Consider the following 26,527-nt stretch of genomic DNA (forward strand, 5'->3'; position numbering starts at 1 on the left):
GTTATATCGATACTATTTCTATGCACGCACGGAGAAAATTACATGCAAACAGGGTCGGATATATCGATAGTCCCGGTTATATCGATATTTTTTCGGACTCCCTTGAATATCGATATAACGAGACTTTACTGTGAATATATATATATATATATATATATATATATATATATATCTACACACGGGTTGAGTGAATGCTGCCGCATGTGGCTGCCGCTGCTCACCCGCAGAAAAAAATATCCTGTGACCCCTTGTGGAAAGGAAAAACATCGCCAGAGGTCTGACCAGTCCCTTATCGGCACCCCCCCACAAGAAAAATTCGGGAATGGGGCTCAAAGTCACATTTTTCAATTCCAGAATTAATTTGGGGAATGGCAGCGAATGAGTTAAGAAAAAAAAAGATGTTTTTTTCTTGTCATCTGAAACACCAGCAAGATATTTAGCAGAAATATTTAATTTATATGTAAAAAAAAAAATCCATCTTGAAATTACTGGAATTTTGAAATGTTTTGTGGGTGAATCAAAAGTCACAAAGACAGGGGGGAGGGGAATTACAGGTACAGCATATGTAAATACAGTAAAGTCTCATTATATCGATATCGGATATATCGATAGTCCCGTTTATATCGATACTATTTCTATGCACGCACGGAGAAAATTACATGCAAACAGGGTTGGATATATCGATAGTCCCGGTTATATCGATATTTTTTCGGACTCCCTTGAATATCGATATAACGAGACTTTACTGTAATTCCTAAATTTGTGGATATGTGGGAAAAAAATGTCAAAAACAACCCACAAAACTAAAACAAAAAATTCAAGTGGAAAAAGCAGTAATTTGACATACCGGTATCAAAATTGACAAATTGTACACATTACGAACATCCGTGCCGCAAAATCTTTCCAAAACAAAATTACATTTCAGTATTTTGTTCTATTTTTCTTGCTAACATGACAACATATGTTGATGCGTGGCACCAGATGCTCTTTCGGAGTCCAAACTTAATAGAAAAGAACATTTGCATGTGCCGGATAAATAGGACATTTATTGGCTATATTTACAAGAAGGCACCCAAGAAATGTTCGTTTTAGTAAAGGGACGTCGCCTCCAAGTCACTTTGGTGGCCTCGGCCTATTGAGAGGCCTCACCGGCAACCACGAAATGCAGCCCAAGTCCACGCACCAAAACTTTCGCACGCCTTGATGCGAATGTTAAAACAAGGGGAAACAAAGTATTTTTTTTTGCTTGCATAATGTACAAGAGACATTGAAACGTCCATAGTAACAAACAAAAATCTTTCAATGAAAAGGTTTCTTCAGCCGTCATCTGTACTTCTTTGAAGGTGTCGGACGTTTTGCTTCTTATCCAAGATGCTTCGTCAGCGAACTAAAGTCTTGCTGGTGGTTTCGGCCCTATATATATCCTTACTGTCCAGACGTGGCGAGGTTGGGGGGGAGCAGAGGACTACACCCTGCGGCTCCACTGATTACTTCTATTGTCCTGCCTGAGTATGAGGTCTATGACTGGCCTGATTGCCCCATTTGCTCTGGTATCACCTCATCAGCAAACAGTCAGAAATAGAAACTTATCAGCGATTACAACCCACAAAATCTATCAGGAAGTGTGTGAATATACTAAATCAGGATACATGAGGCACCACAGCAATTTTCGCTTTCTGACTGTTTTGCTGATGAGGGCCGGGTGCCATTTTGTTGTTAGGAGAACGGGCTCGTGTTTCCCGAAAAATAGTTTGTATGAGTGAATAGTTTGAATGAGTTAAAAAGTACATTTGGTCGAGGCTGTATATTTTATATGTATTGTATATTCATCCGATTCAAAAAGAAAGTAGCAAATATAAATTCAATTAAATAAAATGGCGGAGGAAAATGGCATTTTCCTGAAATAAAAAATGGCGGCGCTAGTGGGGCAAAAACATGGATATCAAATCAAAAGTAGTGACCTGAAAGTGCGCTCAAAAGATGGCGTCAAAAGAGAGTTCGGGCTAATCTCCTTCCCTTGGATTTGATTCGCGGGTACGTGGCGGCAGTGTTTTCCGATTGGCCGGCGGTCGGCGAACCGCCCACAGACACAGCGCTTGCTTTCCTCCTCAACAGGAAGTCCATGCTCGATGATGTCATGGCGTAGAAAACGTTGCCCGTGGCCGGGATCAGCAACTCTAAAGGAACAGCCGCGCCATGGATAGTAAAAGTAGCGTATATAAAAATACACTCAGATACTCACGCTCAAAATACTTCGCATCCTCTTGGCACGAAGTAACAAGTGCAGACTGAAATGTACAGTGTACGACGAAGGAAAGAGGATACAGATTGTTTTTCAGCATTTTTGGCCACGACATTCATCAGGCAGGTGACTGTGCTGAGCGGTTGCACCTTTTCGGCAGCACAAATGTGCCAGCACAGTTTTTGATTTGGGAGGAATGTCAGTGCCATTTGACTGTCATTGCTGGACAGCTTGGGAGCGATTGTGCTTTTTGTGCGCCTGTACTGGGCAGCATTTTCACAGCCCCGTGATGAGAAGAAAGAAGCGTTAGCATTGAGCGGCGATGCTTATGTGGACTTGTCGCGGCTTGGAATTGAAGCGGATTTACATGGGACAGGAAATGTGAGACAATCTCTTTTCGTCATTGGATGCTATATTGCTACAGCTTCAGGTTTGCTGTCAACATTTAGCTTGGAGCAGACGTGCACATTTCACCATGATTTCCCTGATCCACTGGTACAAAAGACGCTTTGATCCTCTCCTCTTTCAATTAGAACTGCTTCATACAACAAAGAGAGTTCAGAAAGTGCTTAAGATTGAATATCTTTTGTGTCGTCACATCATTTGTTATTCAGTTTTTTGTTGTTGTTTTGACTTCAAGATGGCGCCGCGAGAGTGGCTGCCTTTCCAGCAGCTCCTGTATTTTGTTTTTCTACTTCTTCCTTTCCTTTCCTTCCTTCCATAACTTTGCTGCTGTGAAATATAAATTTCTCCACCGTGAGACCGATTAAGGCTAATCCAAACCAATCCAAATAATTGAGGCCCCGAAAAGGTAAATCCAAATCATCCAAATCCTGACACCAATGACTATAGTGGCTTTCTATCTGTTTGAGTTACTTCCGGGTTGAGTGAACACTGGCGCGTGTGGCTGCCGCTGGTCACCCACACAAAAAAAACTGATCCTGTGACTGTGAAGTGACCTTGAGAGTTTTGAAAGGTGCTTAGAAATGAAATGGATTATTATTATTATTATTATTATTATTATTATTATCCAGAGCTTTGCGCCATCTAGCTTCTCAGATTCAGTTACTCGGGAGAAAGCAAGATGGGGTACCTTTTCCGTCAGGCAAAAGTTGAATCAGCTCGTAGGATGACGCCCGCGTGGGGTCCTGGTTGTGCTTTACAAGCGCCGAGCCGATAGCGGCCGGCGTCTTGTCGTTGCTCGTCACCTGAGGATGGACGAATCCAAGTGTTGTATAGAAATAGTAATGGCGTTTGACGTGACTGGTCACATACGCACGATATACTCGAGCAATGGTGCACTGATTTGCTGCAAAAGTGAGCGTCGACTGACCAGGATGCTGCGGTACAAGTTGCCATCTTGCAAATCCATGCGGATCCGGATGATGCGCATGTCAGGCCCCGAACTTTGACCCTTGCCGGGAGCGGCGGAGGCGGACGCGTTGTTGCCGCAAGAGGCTGATCGCCGGTGGGATTTGGGAGGGGTCCCGGGAGTCAAATTGAAGGCCGCCAACTCGTTGATGGGCAGCGGCGGCGGCGGCGACATGTCGACATCCAAACATGACACTGACGGAGATTTCATGTGCTGGATATAAAAGTAAAAACACACATTTCAAAAAGTAAATGTTAATTTTTTTGTTTCACATAACTTTATCTAAAATAGAGGAGCAGTTACTGACTTTTTAGGGTAAAAAACGTGAAAAAAATATAATAAATGATAATATACACTTCATAATGACAATTTAATAATAAACAATACATATATTTGTATTAATATGCATATTTAATAAATCTAAAATACACAATTGTATTTTTTTACACCAAAAAACATTAAAATGTCTATATTGATATTTAGATACATTTAATTTTAAATAGTTCTTAGTTTTATATATATACATATATATATACATATATATATATACATACACACACGTATATATATACATATACACACATATATATACATATACACACATATATATACATACACACACACACACATATATATATATATATATATATATATATATATATATATATATATATATATATATATATATATATATATATATATATATATATATATATATATATATATATATATATATATATATCGATAACTTAATAACCATACAATACATATATTTATATAAATATTTAATAAATATAAGATACATCGTATTTTTTATGTCAAACAGTCTATTATGTCTATTCAGATATTTATATATATTTATTTTTCAAATGTTTTAGTTTTATAAATATATATATATATTAGTTAGTTGAAATAAATAGTTATTTGAAATAAATATTACATCTATTAATATATATATATATATATATATATATTAGTTAGTTGAAATAAATATTACATCTATTAAAATAGTTTTCTGTTTTATTTGAAATTAATTATATATATATATATATATATATATATATATATATATATATACAGTAAAGTCTCGTTATACCGATATCGGATATATCGATAGTCCCGGTTATATCGATACTATTTCTATGCACACACGGAGAAAATTACATGCAAACAGGGTCGGATATATCGATAGTCCCGGTTATATCGATATTTTTTCGGACTCCCTTGAATATCGATATAACGAGACTTTACTGTGTATATATATATATATATATATATATATATATATATATATATATATATATATATATATATATATATATATATATATATATATATAAACTTAAACATACAAGAAATACATTTATACTATTCTAAATATTTAAGAAATATAAAATACAATATTTTAAATAAAACTAACAAATATTTTAAAATAAACAGATAAAGAATCAAAATAGACATTTTAAAATATTTTTGACATACAAAAAAATAAAAAATACAATTATAAAAAAATAAAAAATACAATTATTTGTGTCAATTAAAAAAAAAGTATTTACCCTTACAGGAACAGCTGTTATTGTCATGAACAACTTATTATATTATTCCGTGAGAGGGTGATACGAACTGAACGCTTGCCTTAGTGAGTCTGGAGAACAAACTATTGACGGGCGAGGGCGAGTCGAAGGGGGCGTCGGCGTCGGAGGCCAAGCTGCTCCCGGAGCGACTTAATCTGAACACAAGCCGGTGTCAAAAACACTCCGCGGTGGCGAGGGAGCGTTTGGCTGGCGGTGGCTTACTCGGGACACTGAGTGATGATGATGGCCGGCATGGTGGCACCGCGAGAGGGCGTCGCTGTTTCGCCGGGTGCTTCGATCTCATTGGACAGTTTGTAACTAAGGTTTTTAGAGATGCCACACAAATAAATATGCTTTCAAAATCAAAAGTCAAAGTCAGCTTTATTGTCAAATATGCTAATATGCATGACATACAGCACAGATGACATTACTGTCCTCTCGGACCCAGCGTGCAAGGCACTTATAATGACTTTAACAAACATAATAAACACGAAAACACCAATTCAAAATGAAGTTAAAGGGGTGTTTACCTTTGCTCATCGGTTAGCGTAGGAACGCTCCGATACCAGCGAAGGAAGGCCTCATCCTGGACCAAGACGCAGTTTTTACATGACGACTGCAGTAGTCGGATTTGAGCTAAAACCTCAAACTCCTGAGGAAGACATAAAAATAATAATAATAATAATAAAAAAGAAGTAGAAAATCAGAAATGATTTTCTTATCTTGCTAGCTTAGCTTGCTGAAACAGAACATGGCTAACACGGTGTAAAAGTGTCAACATCCACTCACCCGTCTGCGTTTGTCAAAATTAATGTAGCCGTTCTGCAAAAAAAAAAAAAAAAAAAAAAAAAACAACAACGTCACCAAACGAGTCCAACAAACAATAATGTCTCACGTTAGGGGACAAACTGACCTCCAGCCGGTCCTTGATGGCCGTGTCCAACATGGTCAGATCAGTCAGGAATAGGCCCAGGTAGGGAACCGTCCCCTGCGACGGCAGCGATGTGCCCCACTGCGTGAACCCGAACGACCGGAAACAACAAAACATGTTTCGTAGATTCATTCAACTTTTTGTTTTGTTTGGGTTTTTGAACAATGGATGATTTTATCGTACAGTCCTTGTTTAAAATTGTAATAAAATGTTTAAAAATAATTTTAGCTCACTTACGCTGGCGTGTTTGTTGTTGATGTTGTTGTTGTCCAGGTTGGCGAATTTGGATGTGCCTTCCTACACAAAACACGCACAAAAAAAAACATATTTAATTTGAAAATTCAAAAATAATACTAGTTCACTTGATAAAAAGTCACAGAAAAAGCATTAATGCAAACAATTTCAGTTTTTATCACAATACATCAATTGGATGGCCGTTGTCCTCCTTTTGATATACCAACTTTGTCCACCAGGAGGCAGCAAAACACAGACAGATGGCTACACTGTCCATCGAGAGGTTACAACCGCTCTCTTTTCATCAGTATGGCAATACAGACAGACGCTCCCCAACTGACGAACGTAAGGTGAATTCGTTCGTAAGTTGCTTCAGTGCTTTATTTTGTATGGAATCTATGTTTAAGGTTTATATACGTATGTTTAAGGCTTGTAGAATAATAATAATAATAATAATAACAATAATAATAATAATAATAATAATAATAATACATTTTATTTCTAAGCGCCTTTCAAAACTCTCAAGGACACTTTACAACCACGGGATAATAACAGCGGCAGCCATTTGCACCAGCGTTCACTAAGTAACCTGTATTAGTTTGTCCAGAAATAAGCACTACAGACACTCCCCTACTTACAAACATTCAAATTACAAACAACGGTACAATTAAAAAAAAAAACAATAAAATATATCCTCTATAAAGATATGTACATGTACAACTGGAGAGAATACGACATATGTTACTACAAAATGTTCGTATGTACCGTCATTTGTAACTCGGGGGTGTCTGTAATATTACTCATTCTACACAGAGGATAAAGAAAATACCTTACACAAGGTTTCAGATTAATATATGACACAACGTCTCATCACCTCCTTCAGCAACTCTCGGCTCTGTGAATAGTTATCTTTGTCCGAGAAGATCTCGCAGAGCTCCTCGTACTTCCTTATCGCCTCCCTGTGGAATGATGGAAATTAGATGGAATAACGTACAAAACGGTGGTTGTAGGCTGGTACCTGTCAGTCTCATGCCAGGTTCTCCTGAGGCGGTGGATGGGGTTGCTCTGCAGGGCTGACACGATGGCGTACAGTGAAGAGAAGTTCTTTCTGGCACGGCAAGCCTTAAGGTGTATACACACACACACACACACACACACACGAAAATGCAAGACTAAGACTAAAGCTGACAGTTGTCCAGATGGATGACACAAGCGCTCACCTGGGCCACGGTGATCCACTTCTCCAGCAGCTGGGCCGGCCGCTGGCCGCCAGCGCCGCTCAGGCACGAGGCTAGCACGGCGTTGGCCAGACGGTTAAACTGTCGGACGGTAGCCCGCACGGAGCGGCAAGCGCCCTCGCGACCTTTTTTGTCCCGCTGAGACCACAGCGAGCCCAGGCAGTGATATGGAACCAGTCGCACAAACAGATCCTGCAACATACACGCAACATATTTGATTTAGCGGTGACCCAGAAAGTGTTAAAGCGTCAAACAGACAATTAAATCAGGCACTGCCTTTTCCCATTGTTTCCCGTGAGCATGTTGGTAACTCAAATCATCTTTCTCCATTGAAATGAATGCAAAGCCCAATAATACGTTTCTTCTCACCGCTTCGATGCGGGTGAGCTGGTCGGCGATCACGGCCGACGGAAAGGCCAGGATGGCGGCGGCCTGAAACTCGCGCAGGTTCGTTGACGACAGGCGGGTGACCAAGTTAGTATCTGTTGGAAGTTGGAAGAACATCAACATGAAAACATTTAAAAAAGAGTAGGACCAAACTGATAAGGATTTTCGGAGCCTCGTGCAGGTCCCAACCAACGACATCAATCAATCAATCAATCAATGAAAATACATCAAAATAGACAATATAACACACACATAAAAATAAACAAACACACATCACACACATAAATAAAAATAAATAAACACATAAGAACATCAATAAAAATAAACAATAGAACACCTACATAGAAGAAAATAAACAAAAACAACACATGACACATTTAAAAAAAAAAACAAATAAAATAAATACACAAAAATAAACAATAAAATACACCCATAAATAAAAATAAAGAAACAAACAATATATCACACACAAAAATAAAAATAATTACATAAACAAACAAACAAACAAATAAAGAACAGAGTTAGGACAAATAAATAAAAATAGATAATCAAATAAATTAATAAATAAATTAATTAATACATAAAAATAAACAATAACACACCTAAATAAAACAAATACATAAACAATATATCACATGGATAAATAAAAATAAATACTTATACTACTAATACTACTAATAATACTAATACTACTAATACTAAATTAATTAATAAATACAAAATGAGGACAAATAAATGCAAATAAATAAAAATAAACAATATAACACACACCAATAAAAATAAATAAACAATATATCACACACATAAATATAAATAGATAAATAAATGAATTAATACATCAAAGTAAATACAAAATAAATCAACAATATATCACACATATAAATAAAAATAAATAAACAATATAACACACACAGAAGAAAATACAAAAATAAATAACACATCACACATTTAAATAAAAATAATCAAATAAACAAATAATTATAAATAAACAAACAATATATCACACACAAATAAAAATAAATAAATAAACAAAGAAACAAATAAAGAACACAGTTAATACACAAAAACATTTAAATCCGATAACTGATTTAACATAAAAAAATATAATCAACTTTTTAGTTTGTAAGGCTTTTCCCAATTAATACATGAATTAATGAGTGGGTTAAAAACCTGTGGTGTGTGTGTGTGTGTGTGTCTCATTTGGAAAGGTTATTCCCCATAATTGATCCAAAAAGTGGTCCCCAGAAAATGTGAAAAACATGTACGTGTGTGTGTGTGTGTGTGTGTGTGTGTGTGTGTGTGTGTTGCAACCTCGATACGTGTCATTGTCGGGCAGTAGCGCTTTGTCACTGAGATCCTCGGCCAAGTGGAGGAAGCGAGCGCGAAGGTCGGCGGCGAACGGCGAGTCTTGAGGCAAAAGCGGTGCTAGTCGCAGCAGGCGCGAAGGATCTTTTAGACCGCGGAAATCCTCGGGGTACTCTGAGAGCCACGTGCCGAATATTGAGCAGACGGCTCTGCGGGGGAAAGGGATAGCGGGAGTTAAAACATTAGGGACACTGACGTAAGCGCTTTAACTTCCTGAAATGTGTTGATTGACTCCGTTACCTGTTGAAGGATTTCCTTGACTGGCCTTCGTCGCTGTCGGCGGGAGTTCGCTCCAACCTGCATCGGCAAACAGTGAGCGAGGCCATGTCTTCGTCTGCGGTCGCCACGGAAACCGCAATCCGCCTACCGGTCGGTGAGGATATCTAACACTCTCTGCGTGGACGTGAAGGAGCGATAGGTCGCCAGGAAGATGGTGACGAAGGACGGGTCGCCCAAGGCGAAGGAGCGAAGTAGGTGCAATGTTAGCTTCTCCTCCGTGCCGGCCTTCACGCAGTGACAGCGAGAAATGCACGACTGCGTCGTCATGGCAATAGAAAAGCAAAACAACACACAGACACAGCATTATATCTCACATAAACATGCTGATATCAAAACTGCTCTCACACACAATTTTCTTCACTTCCATCCAATACTGAAAGACTCACAGTTTAACTCTCACATACTATTTCCTCACACAAAACTGATCTCACACATATAATTGAGTATTTTTAGCTCACATGCACAAAGTGAACCTCTCTATTATTATTTTTGCTCATAAACACCACCGAAATACCCTCACATTTCCTGCACTCATAAACAAGTACAAAAAAAATCTCACACATTAATCTTCCTTCACTTATATCCACTGATGAAAAACTTTTACACATGACTGTAACGTATTGTATGACTGAAATGCTCTCACATTAACTGAAACATCCTGAACATTATCTTGCTCACACACACACACACACACACACACACACACACACACACACACACACACACACGCACACGGGTTTGTGTTCCCACAACCCTGCAGAAACAAGTGTGCACACACATCTTTGTGTCCCCACAACCGTACAGAAATGAGAGCACACACACACACACACAGATTTGTGTTCCCACAACCATAAAGAAACAAGAGCGCGCACACATACACACATATGTTTGTGTCCCCATAACACAGAGAAACGAGAACATAAACGCAAATTTGTGTTCCCACAACCATACAGAAACGAGAGCACACGCACGCGCGCGCGCGCACACACACACACACGCGCACACACACACACACACACACACACACACACACACACACACACACACACACAGATTTGTGTTCCCACAACCATAAAGAAACAAGAGCGCGCACACATACACACATATGTTTGTGTCCCCATAACACAGAGAAACGAGAACATAAACGCAAATTTGTGTTCCCACAACCATACAGAAACGAGAGCACACACACGCACGCACGCACACACACACACACGCACACGCACACACACACACACACATGCGCACACACACACACACGCACACACACACACACACACACACACGCACACACACACACACACACGTGAAATCCCTCTAACACATTTCGGTGAAATGCGCTCATATTCTGACATGGGCACGTGAATGGTGAACACGAAAGATGGCTGATCCTACCGTGGGGGAGCCGCCAACTTGTTTGATCACCACTGTGTAGATGAGACCGTCCTCTTCCTCTTCCACTACTGTGGACTACACGAACACACGCACACAAACACACACATATATATACAGTAAAGTCTCGTTATATCGATATTCAAGGGAGTCCGAAAAAATATCGATATAACCGGGACTATCGATATATCCGACCCTGTTTGCATGTAATTTTCTCCGTGCGTGCATAGAAATAGTATCGATATAACCGGGACTATCGATATATCCGATATCGATATAACGAGACTTTACTGTATATATAAAATAAACCATGTACAAATTTGTGATGAAAAAAAAAAAAAAAAAACAACCCCCCTTTCCAAAGAAAGAGGAGTGGGTGGCCTTACCAGATCCAGAGGACAGTACCACGTTGTCTTCATGGGCGACGACTCCACCTGAGCCACCCAAACAGAATAAGCGGATCAAAGATTCAGCACAGCACTTTTATTTATTTTGTTACTTTTTTTTGCACATGTGCCCACTCCAGTGCCAGGGTTTTTGTCATTTTCACTCAAATTGCAGGACCCACAGAATATTGAGTTTTGGGACTACATAAAAGTCAAAGTCAAAGTCAAAGTCAGATTTATTGTCAAATATGCTAATATGCATTACATACAGCACAGATGAAATTACTGTCCTCTCGCACCCGGCGTGCGAGGCACTTATAATGACTTTAACAAACATAATAAACATGAAAACGCCAATTTGCAGGGTGAGACATTCAATTCAGCATAAGAAATCTTTGACTTTCTTCTTTCATCAGAAAAAGAGAGTTAATTCCTAAATTACACGAATCTGGAGTTATATGAGATTGAAATGGGGGTGGCTGTACAAAATACAATGCAATGCATACATATTGGTTTGTAGCGCTTTAACAACAGCTAAAGCTGGAACAAAGCGCCAACATGGAAAAAAAGTGAAATGCTGTCCCCTTGTGGAAAAGAAAAAAAAAAACATTGCCAGAGGACACGGCCAGCGCTTTAATGGCACCCACACATGAAAAAACAAAACCCGAACATATTTGGGAATGGCGCTCTACGTCATATTTTCCATTCCTGAATGAATTTGTTAATGGCAGTGAATGAGTAAAAGGTTTACAACCCGCCCCCCCCACTGAAGGTTATGCATCATTTTTTGTTAGCCCACTGATGCCTCTTTACTTTTTATACAATACATATTTATGCTAGCATCAAGCTAGCAGATCATAACCTTTTTTTTGTGTTAAGTTGAACATTTACACATTGACAAGTACAACGTTGAATATGCTCTTGTTTTCCGCGTAATTTTGACATTGAAAGAGCTGCCAATCATTTTGACAAGACACTTCCTGCACGAAACAACGCCGTCTGTCAGACAACAATCTGTCATGTAGAAAGATACAAAGGGCCGGAGAACTCTTTTCTTCATGTTATTCTTCTTCTTATTTTTTAAACACAAGTATGTCAACTTGTTCGGAAGTACAGCGTGGGAGTACTTTTGCCACACGTGAGTCAGACAAAGCCGAGTGGCTACCCGGTGAGTCAACAGCGAGGAACAACTTAGCAACACTTTCAAAACAAATGCTTTGCCTTCCGCATATGCACTCACCGTTTTGAAGGATATTGTACGCATGGGTCGTTATGACATTGAGAAAAGGTAGTACAAAAAAAGGGGGATAGGGCAAGATCAGATTGGATTTATCTTTATTAGTCTCGCAGTGGAGAAATGTACATTTCACAGGGGCAAAGTTATGAAAGGAAGATGAAAGAAATGAAAGAAGTAGAAAAACAATATACGGAAGCTGCTGGAAAGGCAACCGCTCTTGCGGCGCCATCTTGAAAACAAAACAAAACAACAACAAAAAAACTAAATAACAAATAATATGATAACAAGATGGCGGATTAAAAGGAGTTCCGGTTGGCCTTGCAATGCCTCGGAACAGCTGGATCAAGTCAGAGCATCCCTGCTTTTAGTGCAAGAAAACGGATGGATGAAAGACAGATTTTTTTTATATAGCCCGACCACCGTAAAGTGGCTAAGCTAGTAGCTACACGGCAGTTGAGCGCCATTCAGAGGTTGCGACGCTCCGCTGGATCTTCGGTGACCTCTACCTTTCCAACAAATTTCCTAAACGTGAGCAAAAACTTAAAAAAAGGCCTCCCGGTATGTGTGACAACACCAAAACCAGTTTTTCCACTCAGCGCTTCTACGCAAATGTCACTTTTGGGATTGGATCTCTCCCATTCAAGAAGCCTAACAAACGCAAACGCGCTCCACTCCCAAAAATAAACGTGAGCATAATAATTCAGGAGTCGAGACTGTTGTATGATTCCAAACACGCACGTTCAGGTTGATATCCCGCAAGTGTACGAGCAACCGTAGGGGGGGAAAAAAAAATCAACTGACCTTAGGTCTGGCAATTCCAGACAGGAAGCAGCAGCGTAGCTTCCTGGAAAAGTTCAAAATGGAGGCGCAGCGACTCTTTGCATTTCCCCGCCGGGCGTTCGCCCTCATGCATGTGACGGGCCTCCGCTTCCGAGGCGACTCGCCGACAACAACAAACGCCGCGGACGTCGTTTTTCGTTGGGAGTCGCGAGACACACACCTGAGGCAAAGCCCGCCCCCAATCACCCCCCCCTCACCCTCAGCGCCCTCCACCTGCCTGCCTGCCTGCGTCAACTTGGACACACCCTTTATACACACATGCGCATATACACACATACATGCGTCCAAACATGACAAAACATATTTTCTTCCTTATTTCCGACACATTTGATTCGTCGGAAGCAGGTTTATGTCACAACATCGCTACATTTAGTGTCATTTAGCTCAGGTGTAAATTGGTATTAAAAATGATTGGCCGGCCGGTCATTCCAGAATGTTGCCGACTTGCGGTACCTATCAAAGTTCTCCACTTGACTTGGTGAAATGGACCGAATGGTAACAGTCATCCATTCATCTGTTCATTACTTCATTCATTTATTCATTTAGCAATTTATCTATTTATATATGTGGCTAGCGAGCTATCTGGCTGGCTAGCTAGCTAGCTATCTATTCACGTTCGAGCTGACTGGCTCTGTAGCTAGGTATCTGTTGGCTATCAATTGGCTAGCTAGCTAGCTTTCTATCTATATGAGTTACTTCCCGGTTGAGTGAACTCTGGCACGTATGGCTGCCGCTGCTCACCTGCAGAAAAACTGATCCTGTGACTGTAAAGTGACCTTGAGAGCATCATCCTTGACTGGGGTAGATACACTATTTTTTTTTCACGCTGCATTGAATGTTTATGTAGTCCTAAAACTCACTATTCTGTGAGTCCTGCAATTTGAGTGACAATGACAAAAACCCTGGCACTGGAGTGGACACATTTTTGCACATCGTCTGGCAGTGATTGAGTTAAAGAGACTTGTACTGTGTAGGATAGACCCCGTCTGTCTATCGTTGGCGGTGCACATTGCTACGCCGAATGACGCAAGTGAAGCGGAGGACGAAGGGAATGGCAAAAGCACGGCCGGCCGAGCGTCCCGTTTCCTGTGTTTGTCGGTTCTTATTTTGCACTTCCTGTGCTCGGCCCAACATTGAGCTGTGGCGCGCGACGCCAAACAACAAACTGCATGTCGGTGACGGCTGGTGAATGGTTTTCATTCCTTGCCATCGTCATGTCGCGGAACCACTGTTATTGCATTTAGCCGCTGAAAAAAATACACTTCAAGAGGAAATTAACAATTAATTATATCAAGAAAAAATGTGTTTATTCTTGAGTGCCATCCATTTCGTGCAATTTTCGGTTTTCTTCTTCACGCAATGCTATCAACACAAATACGACTCCGTGCACCCCCCCCAAATATAACAGAATTTGAACAAAATGTTGTCTTGAACAAATTTGGGAATGGCGCTCCATGTCACACTGAAACTCACAAATAAATTAATAATAATAATAATATATTTTATTTATAAGCACCTTTCAAAACTCTCAAGGTCACTTTACAGTCACGGGATAAGTTTTTCTACGGGTGAGCAGCGGCAGCCACACGCGCCAGCGTTGACTCAACCCGGAATAACTCAAATAGATAGTAAGCTAGCTAATAGCTAGTTAATAGATAGCTAATAGATAGCTAGAAAGCTAGATAGCTAAAAGATAGCCAGCTAGATAGCCAGCTAACCAGCCAGATAGCTAATAGACAGCAATTATATAGCTAGCCAGGTAGCCAGCTAGATAGCTAAATGTATTATTCTTCTTCTTATTATTATTATTATTATAGACAGCTAATAGATAGCAAATACAAGCTAACTAGGTAGCCAGCTAGATAGCCAGCCAGCCAGTTAGATAGCTAATAGACAAATTCTGGAATGGCAGCGAATGAGTTAAAAAGGTTCCCAACAGCCCGCACGGATGCCAGGCTTAGCGATGCAAAATAGCAAAATTAATCAAAACCTGCTGTTATGTTATTTCCTCAATAATTACCGATTTTTGGCTTCGAACATATCATTCGGAAATTAACCGAGAAAAAAATTGTAATTACATCTTCTGAGGTCAACCATTGTGCGTGTTTACGTGTTTTTTTGTCATAAAGGAGGTTCCCTAGACACACTGGCTTCCTTCCTGCTCATCTTACCAACCTTTCATCTAGCAAGGCGCGATTTGCTCTCCGCTACGTATAACAGGCTCTATTCCCAGAAAACAAATTACATTGAGGGGACCAATCAGGAATGTTCTGCCAGATTTAAACAACGACAACAGTATCAAAATACAATTGACAAGCTAGTGGAGAGTATCGCTGTCATGCGGTGGTGTAGCCATTTTAGTTTGCGATTGTTGTATCAAAGCGGCGTAGCAGTACGTGTAAAGTACAGACGCTCCCCAACTTACGAACAAGATACTTTCCGAACAGTCGTTAAGTGAATTTGTTCATAAGTTGCTTCAGTGGTATATTTTGTGTGGAATGTATGTTTAAGGCTTATATAAGTATGTTTCAGACTTATATAAGTAACCCGTATTGGTTTGTACTGAAAAGTAAACATTTATTATGCTCTGTAAAGATATATTCATGTACAACTGGAAAGAATACCACATATGTGACAACAAAAATGTTCGTATGTACCGTTGTTCGTAACTCGAACGTTCGTAAGTAGGGGAACATTTGTAAATACAAATCGGGCGAACATTCTTTATAATCAGTGAAAAGCTACAAAAATTACTACATGTTTTCCGAGTCATGTGTTGTAATGGTGAAAGTCTTCTTCATTTGGGATATCATGAGTGCTATACTGCCCCCAGTGGCCAAATTCGACAATGCAAATGCTTCAAGTGAGTCAATTCTAATATATTGTCTTCTTATGATCAGTTTTCAATCAAGTACTATATGAGAGAGTGCTATTTTCCTGACAAAAACACATGGATGTTCTTACGGGACAACAGGTGACTTTTTTTTTCATTGCACGATATCGTCATTCAAGTACAGCGAGTAGCCGTATCGGATTCCATTTTTGAGGTGGTGGCGTGAAAGTCGATCCCGCTGTGAACTCAAAACGTAGCCGTCGACCGGCCTGAAGCCACCACATTCATTATTGAGCAAACAGCCAGAGATGAGACGGGGAGGAAAAAGGGAAAAAGAGGGGCGCTTAGAATCGCATGTGGGCTAGGCCTATGTGGAAAAAAATATAAATAAAAATAAAAAAGCAAACGCAACAGATATAATTATTCGACAATTATTTTTTATGCAATGTATGTTTAAAGGACAACCGACGTCTCCGGACAAGTTGTGTCCATAATTTGTAAAATGGCTTCTACTGAGCGTATTTTACAAAGATTCCACCGCATATAGCTATATTTTACGTTTTAAGACTCGCGCTGAATATTCAGGAAGTGTTGTTTTTGAGCTGGTGAAGAGTCCGTATGTGACGTCACTGAAGGAACGTGCCTGACCGAAAAAAAGGACACATTGTAGCAGTCCTTCCATCGCGTCAATGCTTGTTTGGTCTGAAAACCTCGTGTTGCGCCAGAAGTGGGCGTCCAAGCTCCATTTAAGGAATTTATCATCCTCTGGAACTGGCACTGTCATGTCTACAAGAGGTCGCCATTTTCTTGCCTCTTTTTGGGTGAGACATTTGCCCCCAATGATGCCTCAAAATGGCACGGAATAAATTCTTTAATCGATTGAAAACATGTATGCTTCCCTCTTCAGAACTATTTGAATCATATTCATAACTGGATGTGTAAAAAGAAAGCATATTCTCAGAATCTGAAGCCATTGTTTTGATTGATGATGATGATTATTATTATTATTATTAAATAAGTGGCAGTTAAAAGGACACCCAGCGTGGCCATTCAGTGTTTGGTCATCGTTTGTTTTACCCTGTCAGGTTTGTTTCGTCTTGTCATATTTTACTTAAGGTTTTGTTTGCTACTTTGGACCTTTTTGTTCTGAAGACTATTGTTTGTTGATTTTGTTCCTGCTGACTTCATTTAATACAATTTGTCAATTGCCCCTGCCAGACGATGTGCAAAAATGTGTCCGCATTCCCTCTCCCCCACATGTCAACTGATTTTTTAAATTAAATTATTACTTTTTTAATTACGTTTTTAATTAATTTATCTTCAATGCATTTACCGTCAATCATCAAGTAAAATAAATTGGTCATATAAATTATTTTTATTTTTTATGAGATACGGTAATGGATGAAGTATAATCACATGAACAAAAAAATCGATGAAAAAAATACAACTTTATGATTGGTTCATTGACACAATGTTCCCGTTGAGCCTCTTTTCCAAACATGGCTCTAGCTTTGTCTTTCAAGCGCGGCTCGCCATCAGCCTCCTCATCATCAAGCAGGTAAACATTAACAGAGTTGCAAGGTGGTGGTGGGAAATTGACACACACGATCAAGCTTCTCACTCGCTCCCTTTTTTTATTTATTTTGCTTTTACAAAAAAAGCAAATTGTACCACATTATCTCATCAGAATCGAGGAATGAGCTCATTCACTGCCATTCCCGGATTTATTTGGGAATTGAAAAGCATGATGTGGAGCGGGGGATGCAGATAAAGCGCTGGTCAGACCTGTGGCAATGTTTTCCCCTGCTATGAGGGTGCAGGATTTGCCGTTTTTTTACAGCCGCCCCCATTTCAAGCTCAGGTAACTCCAGACCCATATAATTTAGGAATTAACTGTTTTTTTTCCTGATGAAAGAAGATAGTCTAAGGTTTCTAACACTGAATTGAATGCTGATGTAGTCCTAAAACTCAATATTCTGTGTGTCCTGTAATTTGAATGAAAATGACAAAAACCCTGGCACTTGGGTGGACATATTTTTGCACATCGTCTGGCAGTGAATGAGTTAAGAGTGGTGCTGCTAAGGCTAAATGGATTGCAAACCGCCTCGAAAGGGAACTCACCTGCAGAGTGGCGTGCGGGTCACCTGAGGGGTCGCCGCAGAGAGGCCGATAAGCGAGAAGTGGGACTGCGTTGGACTCGCAGCCCGGCAGGTCATAGCCACCTGCTCGCATGTGACGGGGCAACATGATGACAGATGCAGCTGGGGGAAAAAAAATACACACAAGGACAGGTCAGAAGCACATTTACACCTAGGAAATTTCAGCTGTCCTGTTGCAAATTTTAAAAAATGGATTTTTAAAATAAAGTATAGCTGATGTGGTAAGCGCTTTATTACAGCTTCAGCTGTTGTTAAATAATAATAATAATAATAATAATAATAATAATAATAATAATAATAATAATCCATTTCATTTATAAGCGCCTTTCAAAACTCTCATGGTCACTTCACAGTCACAGGATAAGTTTTTCTGTGGGTGAGTAGCGGCAGCCACACGTGACAGCTTTCACACAACCCGGAATAACTCAAATAGATAGAAAGCTAGCTAGGCAAATTCTGCCCCCTCGTGGAAGGGGAAAAAAAAAAATTGTCAGAGGTCTGACCAGCGCTTATCGGCACCCAAGCATGAAAAAAATGATAAAACGCTATATAAATCAATATGTATTGTACAAACACACACAAGTTTTTTCATCAACAAATAAACAGACAGATAGTTAAACAAATATTTACACAAATAAACAAACAAATAAATAAATAAATAAATCGGATTCTTCTTTTCCTTTCGGCCACAGCGAATCAATGTCCTCCATCTAACCCGGTTTTGTGCATCCTCTTCTCTCACACCAGCTACCTTCATGTCCTATAAATAAATACACAAATAAAAACTTGACGACTGACAGATGTTGAGGCCCTAAAATTTCTCTCTGTGAAAATGTGAACCAGAATCCCTTCTATGCTCTCTTTTAGCCGAATCATACGATTCGTCTTCAGAGGTCACGCGTGTTGAAAAACACACCAGCTCTTTTTTCTTTTTTTTTTCTATTTTCATTCAACATTTTTGGCCCACAGAAGGAAAAAAAATAGCCCAACATCCCACTGTGTCATTTAGTCTGGCTTTCATCTGTGTTTCTACTTGCTGCAGCTTTTTTTCCCACTTGCCAATGGCCATGTGCACGGCTGGAGGCCAGCCCAGACCTTGGTTTGGCGGTTGGTCATCCAGCCTTGAATGAATAGCCGCTATTCATTTGCGGGCAAACGGCTCCCATGTGATTCAATGTGTACACACAACATAACGCAGTAAGTTGAGAGTAGTCATGATATTGGATATCAAATTATGGGATTGACCCATCCGTGTTTTAAAGCATCCAATAATAAAATCTTAAACCGAGGAGTACTTGAATACTTAATTTGTATATTTTAAAACAACTAAACTAGGGGCTTACTTTAACTCATTCACTGCCAGACGATGTGCAAAAACGTGTCCACTCCAGTGCCAGGGTTTTTGTCATTGTCACTGAAATTCCAGGACCCACAGAATATTGAGTTTTTGGACTATATAAACCACGGGTGTCAAAGTCAAGGCCCGCGGGCCAAATCCGGCCCGCCACATGATTTTTTTCGGCCCGCGAAAGCAAATCCAACTTGTTAAATTCCATGATGATTGCTAAAATCTGAGCCAAATTTGTCATATTTTTGGATGTCGACCACAATAAAAGTCATTATTCTTGACTTCAGATTTGAAAACGAGTTATTCATTAATTTGCTGTGTGCTCTATATGTAATATTTGAAGGGATTTAAACATTCTAATGGGTTCCCCAAATTCATAACGGCCCTCGAGAGGAAACCATAACTACAATGTGGCCCGCTGCAAAAAATGACTTTGACACCCCTGATATAAACAATCAATTAAGCGTAAGAAACCTTAAGACTCTCTTCTTTCAGCAGAAAAAAAGTTAATTCCTAAATTATATGGTTCTGGAGTTTTATGAGTTTGAAATGAGGGCGGCTGTCCAAAATACAATGCAATACACACATCTTGGTTTATATAGCGCTTTAACAACAACTAAAACTGGAACAAAGCGCTAACATGGGAAAAAAAGGGAACTGCCGCCCCCTTGTAGAAGGGAAAAAACATTGGCAGAAGTCTGGCCAGCGCTTTATTGGCACCCAAGCATGAAAAAACTAAATCCGAAAAAATTCCGAATAAATTCATGAATGACAGTGAGTGATGTCATATTTTATTTGTATATTTTATCAATAGGTTTTTAGCATGTTAGTAAACAAATTGACCCGATGTTAACGTCTTAGCAACTTTACAAATGTGAATGGAAACACTTGACCCTGATTGGCCGATATGTCATGTTTGTGCCAGTTAACATCCTCAAACAGACATAAACGTCCAAGATCACGTTAGCCACGCTATGAAAGAAAAACAGTGTTCAACCATTCCAATTCCACAGGTCGTATCGCAAAAACTCGCAAGTTGAGCCACTCGTATCTCGCGGCACCAACCACTTTTCATCTCCTGGACATTCTATTCCAATTTTTCCCCCCCAAAAAAAAACCGTACATTCACGTGACCACGACAAGGACCTGGCGACGTTTTTCGCGACAGCTAACGTGATGAAAAGAGGAAGAAGGGAACCAAAGAAGGAAGCGAGTAGTGGAGCTCAACTTACAACATGTGGAGCTCGCCTCAACTCAGCTCACTCGGCCTCACGAAGAGCTCCGAGATGCGACTGGCCGACTGCACCGCGGCGGTCCCGGCCGCGGCGACTTGAGAGTCACCCTCATCCGGAACTGGAGACTGTCGTTGTCTGGAAGGGAGGACAGACGGTGTTTGCTCGCTCGGGGGTGAGGGTGGAGTGTGGAGGGAGGGAGGCGTAGTCGACCGCCTCTCCCCGAGTTGCCTGCCGCGCCTCCGTCTTCTATCTGTTCGGTCGTCGAGCCAGTGCGAGCAGCTGATAGGCGACCGAGTGACTCTCTCTCTCTTTCTCTCTCTCGCTCTTTCTCTCCCCCTCCCTTCTTCCTGTACACGGTGACGTCACAACTGCTAGCAACAGTGTCGCTTCCAAGCAACCAAACATTGGGAGGTGCTAACACATTGACGGTGACTATTTTCAACGACGCTTGCTTATTTTCAACATCGAAAAATATAATAAAATAATACATAGATAAACAATTACGTAATACATAATATAACTAATTAAAAAAATACTCTGGCTTCCTCCAAAAGAAAACAAACAATTCGATTCAAGTGGTTCTCAGGAATTGATCTCCCTTGGTGTTTCTTCTTCGCTAATCTAAGATTTTTAAAAGAAGTCGTGAAAAAAAATGACATTATGTTCTCATGGTATGGCTCACAGTTATAATAATAATAATAATAATAATAATAATAATAATAATAATAATAATAAATTTCATTTCTAAGCGCCTTTCAAAACTCAAGGTCACTTTACAGTCACTGGATCAGTTTTTCTGTGGGTGAGCAGCGACAGCCACATGCACCAGCGTTCACTCAACCTCGTATAACTCAAATAAATAAAAATCTAGCTAGCTAGCTGTCAGATAGGTAACAGATAGCCAACTAGATAGATAGCCAATAGCTAGCTAGCTGGATATATAGCCAATAGATAGCTATCTAGGTAGATAGCCAACAGATAGCTAATAAATAGCCAGCTAACCAGTTGATAGATTCTTGGTTCAAATCTCACACGGATTTTCTCTCACTCCATTGGCCTTTTCTGTGGAGAAAAGGGACGTTAAAAAGACATAACAGTGCATGAGAAATTCGCAACAATCAAAAGATTTGTTTTTATACATTTAAAAAATGGAGTGGGCACGACAGAATCGTGATTTGTATGTCTTTTTCATATTTTCCTCATAGTTTATATGTTTTTTATCATTTCATATTCCATATTACAGTAATCTATTGGCTAGCTATCTTGCTATCTAGCTAGCTATTTAACTTGTCCTGTGACTGTGAAGTGACCTTGAGAGTTTTGAAGAGCGCTTGTAAATGAAATGTATTATTATTATCATTATTATTATTATTATCATTAGCTATCTTTTAGCTAGCTAGCTTTCTATCTATTTGAGTTACTTCTGGGTTGAGTGAACGCTGGCACGTGTGGCTGCCGCTGCTCACCCGCAGAAAAACGTATCCTGTGACTGTAAATTGACCTTGAGAGTTTTGAAAGCCGCTTGTAAATGAAATGTATTATTTTTTTTAATTTCAAATAATGTACGCCGTATTACAACTTTTACACAGGAAACGTAATCATTTAATCAAATTAGCGCCAGGCAAAAACGTGTGACGTGTTTTAGGTCATATGTTGATTAAGTTCAACGAAAAAAAAATATAAGACCGATGTATATTCAAAAACCCATTTTCTTGAACGCGTCAATCAACCCCAAGTGAGCAGTTATTTTCCTCCCTTGTCACGCGCCCCTCCTGGTGGACACTTTTTGTATTGCAGGAGAAAGACCACCACGAGAGAAAGTGTTGGCAGCCGGGGGCCATTTTGAAACACACACACACACACACACACAAACACACGCACACAAAAACACACAAAGGCAGATTTGTCGCTGAGTGGCATGACTAATACAGATGCAAAGAACGCAATACTCTCAGACTGAAAATCATACAAGAGGCTCCCCCAAAACAGAATCTAGCCCCCATCTCAGTACCCAGACCTTAACCCCATTGAAAACGTGTCAAGTGAGATGGAGCTTAATTGCCTGCTTACAAGAACACAACAATAAAATGCGTCATTTTTATTTTTAATGAAAACTTCTGCATTCGATGCTACTTATAAATGACATTTCTTCTTCTTCTTCTTCTTATTATTATTATTATTATTATTGAGTGTATTTTAAAATAATTGTATTAGGCAGTACTCAATGGAAAAGGTTTGACAACCGCTGCCATTAAAACAACGTGAGGTGGACTCAAGTGTGAAGACAGCACATCACCCCATCGCCCCCACCCCCGCCCCATGTAGTTCAAGTGTACTACCCATAGGAGACAAATACTGATGGCGTCACTGGCCGGGAGGGGGGGGGCAGCCCCGCAGACAAAATTTCCAGCCTCGCCTCAGCAATTAACGAGGTGTTTCAAGGCTCCCTAATTGGCCGCTAAATTGGTCATTTAGGGGGTGGCACGCTGGCCGCGTGCCACCCCCCATCATCATAATCATCACCCCCCCTTAATTTAGGGGTCCATCCATCCGTCATCCAGCAACCTCCGCTACTCTATCTGTATCTGCCTCCTTCTCTATCTCCGTGTTTTATGTCTGCGTCACAAACAAATCGCTCAAAGAGAGACAGAGAGCGAGGGAGTAGGATGAAGATGGCGTCTCTGGCGGTTTGATATACGCTGGCGGTCGATCAGAATTTAAAAAAAAAACAGTTAGGTAGCGTTCAGGTGAAAGAAAAAAAAAACGAGAAAAAAAAAAAACAACGAAAAGAGCAAAGAGAGAAAGGCGTGCTGGCTTCTTGCTCGCTCTCCCTCCTGACTGACACTTGCACATGCACAGGCAGCCAGCGGTGAAGAAGAAGAAGAAGGTGATGATGATGATGATGAAGATGATGCACTCACTGCATGGCCGAGTAACGGCGTGACCCCCCGACGGGAAGGAAAGGAAAGGACAGGCAAGAAAATCGGACGTAAGGAGTTGGACTTTACAAAAGGTAGGCAAGTTTTTTTTTTTTTTGTTGCTGCTGGACAAAGTACACTGGACGTCATGCGGTTGCTTTGACTTAATGTCTCGCACGTTTTGCCTGCTCGGGTGCTCATCTTGTCTTGTTGTTCACGTCAAGCCAGCAAAGAAAAATAAATAAAGACATAAAAACGGCGAAGGGGAGAACGGAGGCGTTTAACCCCTACTGACGACGTAAGCAGCCAGGAGAAAGGAAAGCGAAACGGAGGGAGGGGAATTAGGGGTGGGGGGGTAAACACCTCGTCTTCCTTTTCCTCTTCCTCGTCTTCCTCCCGGCCATATCCTCTCGTCATCCAAGTGTTGAGCTCGTAAATCCTATTTTCCGTTTTGCACATTTCTCCTCCCCCCTTCTTCGCGTGTGTGCGTGTGTGTGTACTAAAGATGGGGGGAGTGAGCGAAGGGGACGATGTGCTGGCCAGATGGAGCGACGGGCTCCTCTACCTGGGCAACGTCAAGCGGGTAAGTGTTTTTTTTTCTCCTTCTTTACACCCCCCCCCCCCTCCAGATTTGAAGGCTGTAGCTTTGTGTCAATCACTGTCCTAAATCCCTCCCTCAACCAACCGACCTCAGGTAGATGGCGTCAAGCAATGCTGCCTGCTCAGATTCGAAGACAACTCCGAGTTTTGGGTCCTCAGAAAAGACATCCACTCTTGTAAGGGAAACTCTTTTCTGAATTATTATTTTTTTTGGTCTCAGCTTTTCGTTTCTTAAAGGGGATTTTTTTTGGGTGTAAAATTTAATACAGACGCTTCCCTACTTACGAACATTCAAGTTACGTACAATTGTAGATACAGACATTTTTGGAGTAACATATGTAGTATTCTCTCCAGTTGTACATGGACATTTCTTTATCGGGCTGATCTTTTATGAAATGTTTATTTTTTTTAGTACAAACCAATACAGGTTACTTATACAAGCCTTAAACATACTTATATAAACCTTAAAGGACAACCGATGCCCCCGGACAAGTTGTGTCCATAATTTGTAAACTTTAACTCATTTTTATTGGTGTTTTGCATTTGACTAAAAATATCAGCCTGAATTTTTTGGGCATTTTAGATGCTATAAAAGGTTTTTCTGATGTCAGTTAGGAAACAAAAAAAATGGTGTCAGTTGTCCTTTAAACATACATATATAAGTCTTAAAGGATAACCGACATCTCCGGACAAGTTGTGTCGATAATTTGTAAAATGGCTTCAAATGACTTCTACTGAGCGCATTTTAATAAGATTCCACCGCATATAGCTATATTTTACGTTTTAAGACTCGCTCTGAATATTCAGTAAGTCTTGTATTTGAGTTGGTGATGAGTCTGTACGTGACGTCATGAAAGGACCACCCCCTGGCCGTAAAAAAGACGCATTGTAGCGTCAATGTACTTTGCTGTACATGTTTGGTCTGAGAACCGTGTTGCACCCAAAAGCCGCCAGAAGAGGGAGTCCAAGCTCCATATCAGGAATTTATCAGCCTGTGGAAGCGGAGGTGGCCACTGGAGGTCGCCATTTTGTGCCTCTTTTCTGGTGATCCATTGTTGCCCCAATGTTGCCTCAAAATGGCACGGAAGAAATTCTTTAATCAATTGCAAACATGTATGCTTTCCTCTTCAGAACTATTTGAATCATATTCATAACTGGATGTGTAACAAGAAAGCATATTCTCCGAATCTGAAGCCATTGTTTTGATTCTCCAGCAATGCAAGACGTCTTGGCGTGACATCACGAACTGGGGGCGGGACTTTCTGAAAATGCCCAATTCGTAGCTCAATTTTTTTTGCAGATTTTGGACACTTTAAGTCATTTTTATTGGTGTTTTGCATTTGACTAAAAATATCATACTGCGTGTTTTGGGTATTTTAGATGCTACAAAATGTTTTTCTGATGTCAGTAAGGAAACAAAAAAGTGATGTCGGTTGTCCTTTAAACATACCAAATATATCACTGAAGCAACTTACGGACAAATTCACCTTACGAACGAATTCACCTTACGAACGACCGTTCGGAACGTATCTCGTTTGTAAGTTGGGGAGCGTCTGTATGTGGGAATGTATTTTGTGGAAGTGGATAGCTCTTCCGGTGTAGGAATGAAGCAGATTAATCCATCCATCCATCCATCCATCCATCCATCCATCCATCCATCCATCCATGCATCCTTCGTGAGCCATCTCGCTTTTGTCCAACAGTTGTGACTTTTGATGGCACATAGGTTCCATTAAAGCATCTTGACTCATTGGATAAATATCCCGTTTATATGCAAAAAAATGTCATTTGTCCTGCTGATGTTAATTGAGGTACATGACACACAGAGTAAAACTAATAAATAAAACATCAGAATTGATCTGCATTACAAATGCAGTCTTTGTTATTGCATGTTGTTAAGTAATTCACTGCCAGACGATGTGCAAAAATATATCCACTCCAGTGCCAGGGTTTTTGT

General features: G+C 40.2%; 2 protein-coding genes across 5 annotated transcripts in view; one reads left to right on the top strand and one right to left on the bottom strand.

Moving 5' to 3' along the window:
• Positions 1-192: 192 nt before the first annotated feature.
• On the bottom strand, positions 193-21,312 carry rgl2 (ral guanine nucleotide dissociation stimulator-like 2). Of its 2 annotated transcripts, XM_088999275.1 has the most exons (20): positions 21,050-21,312; positions 18,432-18,571; positions 11,401-11,448; positions 11,018-11,092; positions 9,711-9,877; positions 9,584-9,640; positions 9,290-9,492; positions 7,961-8,073; positions 7,574-7,783; positions 7,372-7,475; positions 7,228-7,312; positions 6,357-6,416; positions 6,102-6,200; positions 5,978-6,010; positions 5,719-5,840; positions 5,411-5,506; positions 5,250-5,343; positions 3,576-3,827; positions 3,336-3,450; positions 193-2,177 (listed from the first exon to the last, which is right to left on the bottom strand). In XM_088999275.1, the coding sequence occupies exons 2-20, from the start codon at positions 18,555-18,557 to the stop codon at positions 1,987-1,989; spliced, it is 2,250 nt and encodes a 749-aa protein (XP_088855401.1). In that variant the 5' UTR covers positions 18,558-18,571; positions 21,050-21,312; the 3' UTR covers positions 193-1,986. The 2 variants fall into 2 exon arrangements, with proteins under 2 accessions (XP_088855401.1, XP_088855403.1); XM_088999277.1 differs by lacking the exons at positions 18,432-18,571; positions 21,050-21,312 and adding an exon at positions 13,439-13,640.
• A 2,278-nt stretch (positions 21,313-23,590) lies between these two features.
• phf1 (PHD finger protein 1) overlaps positions 23,591-26,527 on the top strand; it is a 43,914-nt gene continuing 40,977 nt past the window's right edge. For all 3 annotated transcript variants that reach the window (XM_088997699.1, XM_088997701.1, XM_088997702.1), the window contains exons 1-3: positions 23,591-24,065; positions 24,476-24,553; positions 24,665-24,746. In XM_088997699.1, coding sequence (XP_088853825.1) covers positions 24,476-24,553; positions 24,665-24,746 — 160 coding nt within the window. In that variant the 5' untranslated portion in view covers positions 23,591-24,065. The remainder of the gene's footprint in view (positions 24,066-24,475; positions 24,554-24,664; positions 24,747-26,527) is intronic.

Source organism: Hippocampus bargibanti, linkage group LG06 (genome assembly GCF_051943395.1).
Source record: "Hippocampus bargibanti isolate YZ-2025 linkage group LG06, ASM5194339v1, whole genome shotgun sequence".
Lineage (NCBI taxonomy): Eukaryota > Metazoa > Chordata > Actinopteri > Syngnathiformes > Syngnathidae > Hippocampus > Hippocampus bargibanti.

Coding starts and splice junctions, on each gene's coding strand:
- rgl2 (XM_088999275.1), bottom strand. CDS start 18,557: ATGTTGCCCCGTCACATGCGAGCAGGTGGCTATGACCTGCCGGGCTGC. Junction 11,449..18,431: donor ACCCGCACGCCACTCTGCAG/GTGAGTTCCCTT, acceptor TGGGTGGCTCAG/GTGGAGTCGTCGCCCATGAA. Junction 5,344..5,410: donor ATCATCACTCAGTGTCCCGA/GTAAGCCACCGC, acceptor GCTTGTGTTCAG/ATTAAGTCGCTCCGGGAGCA.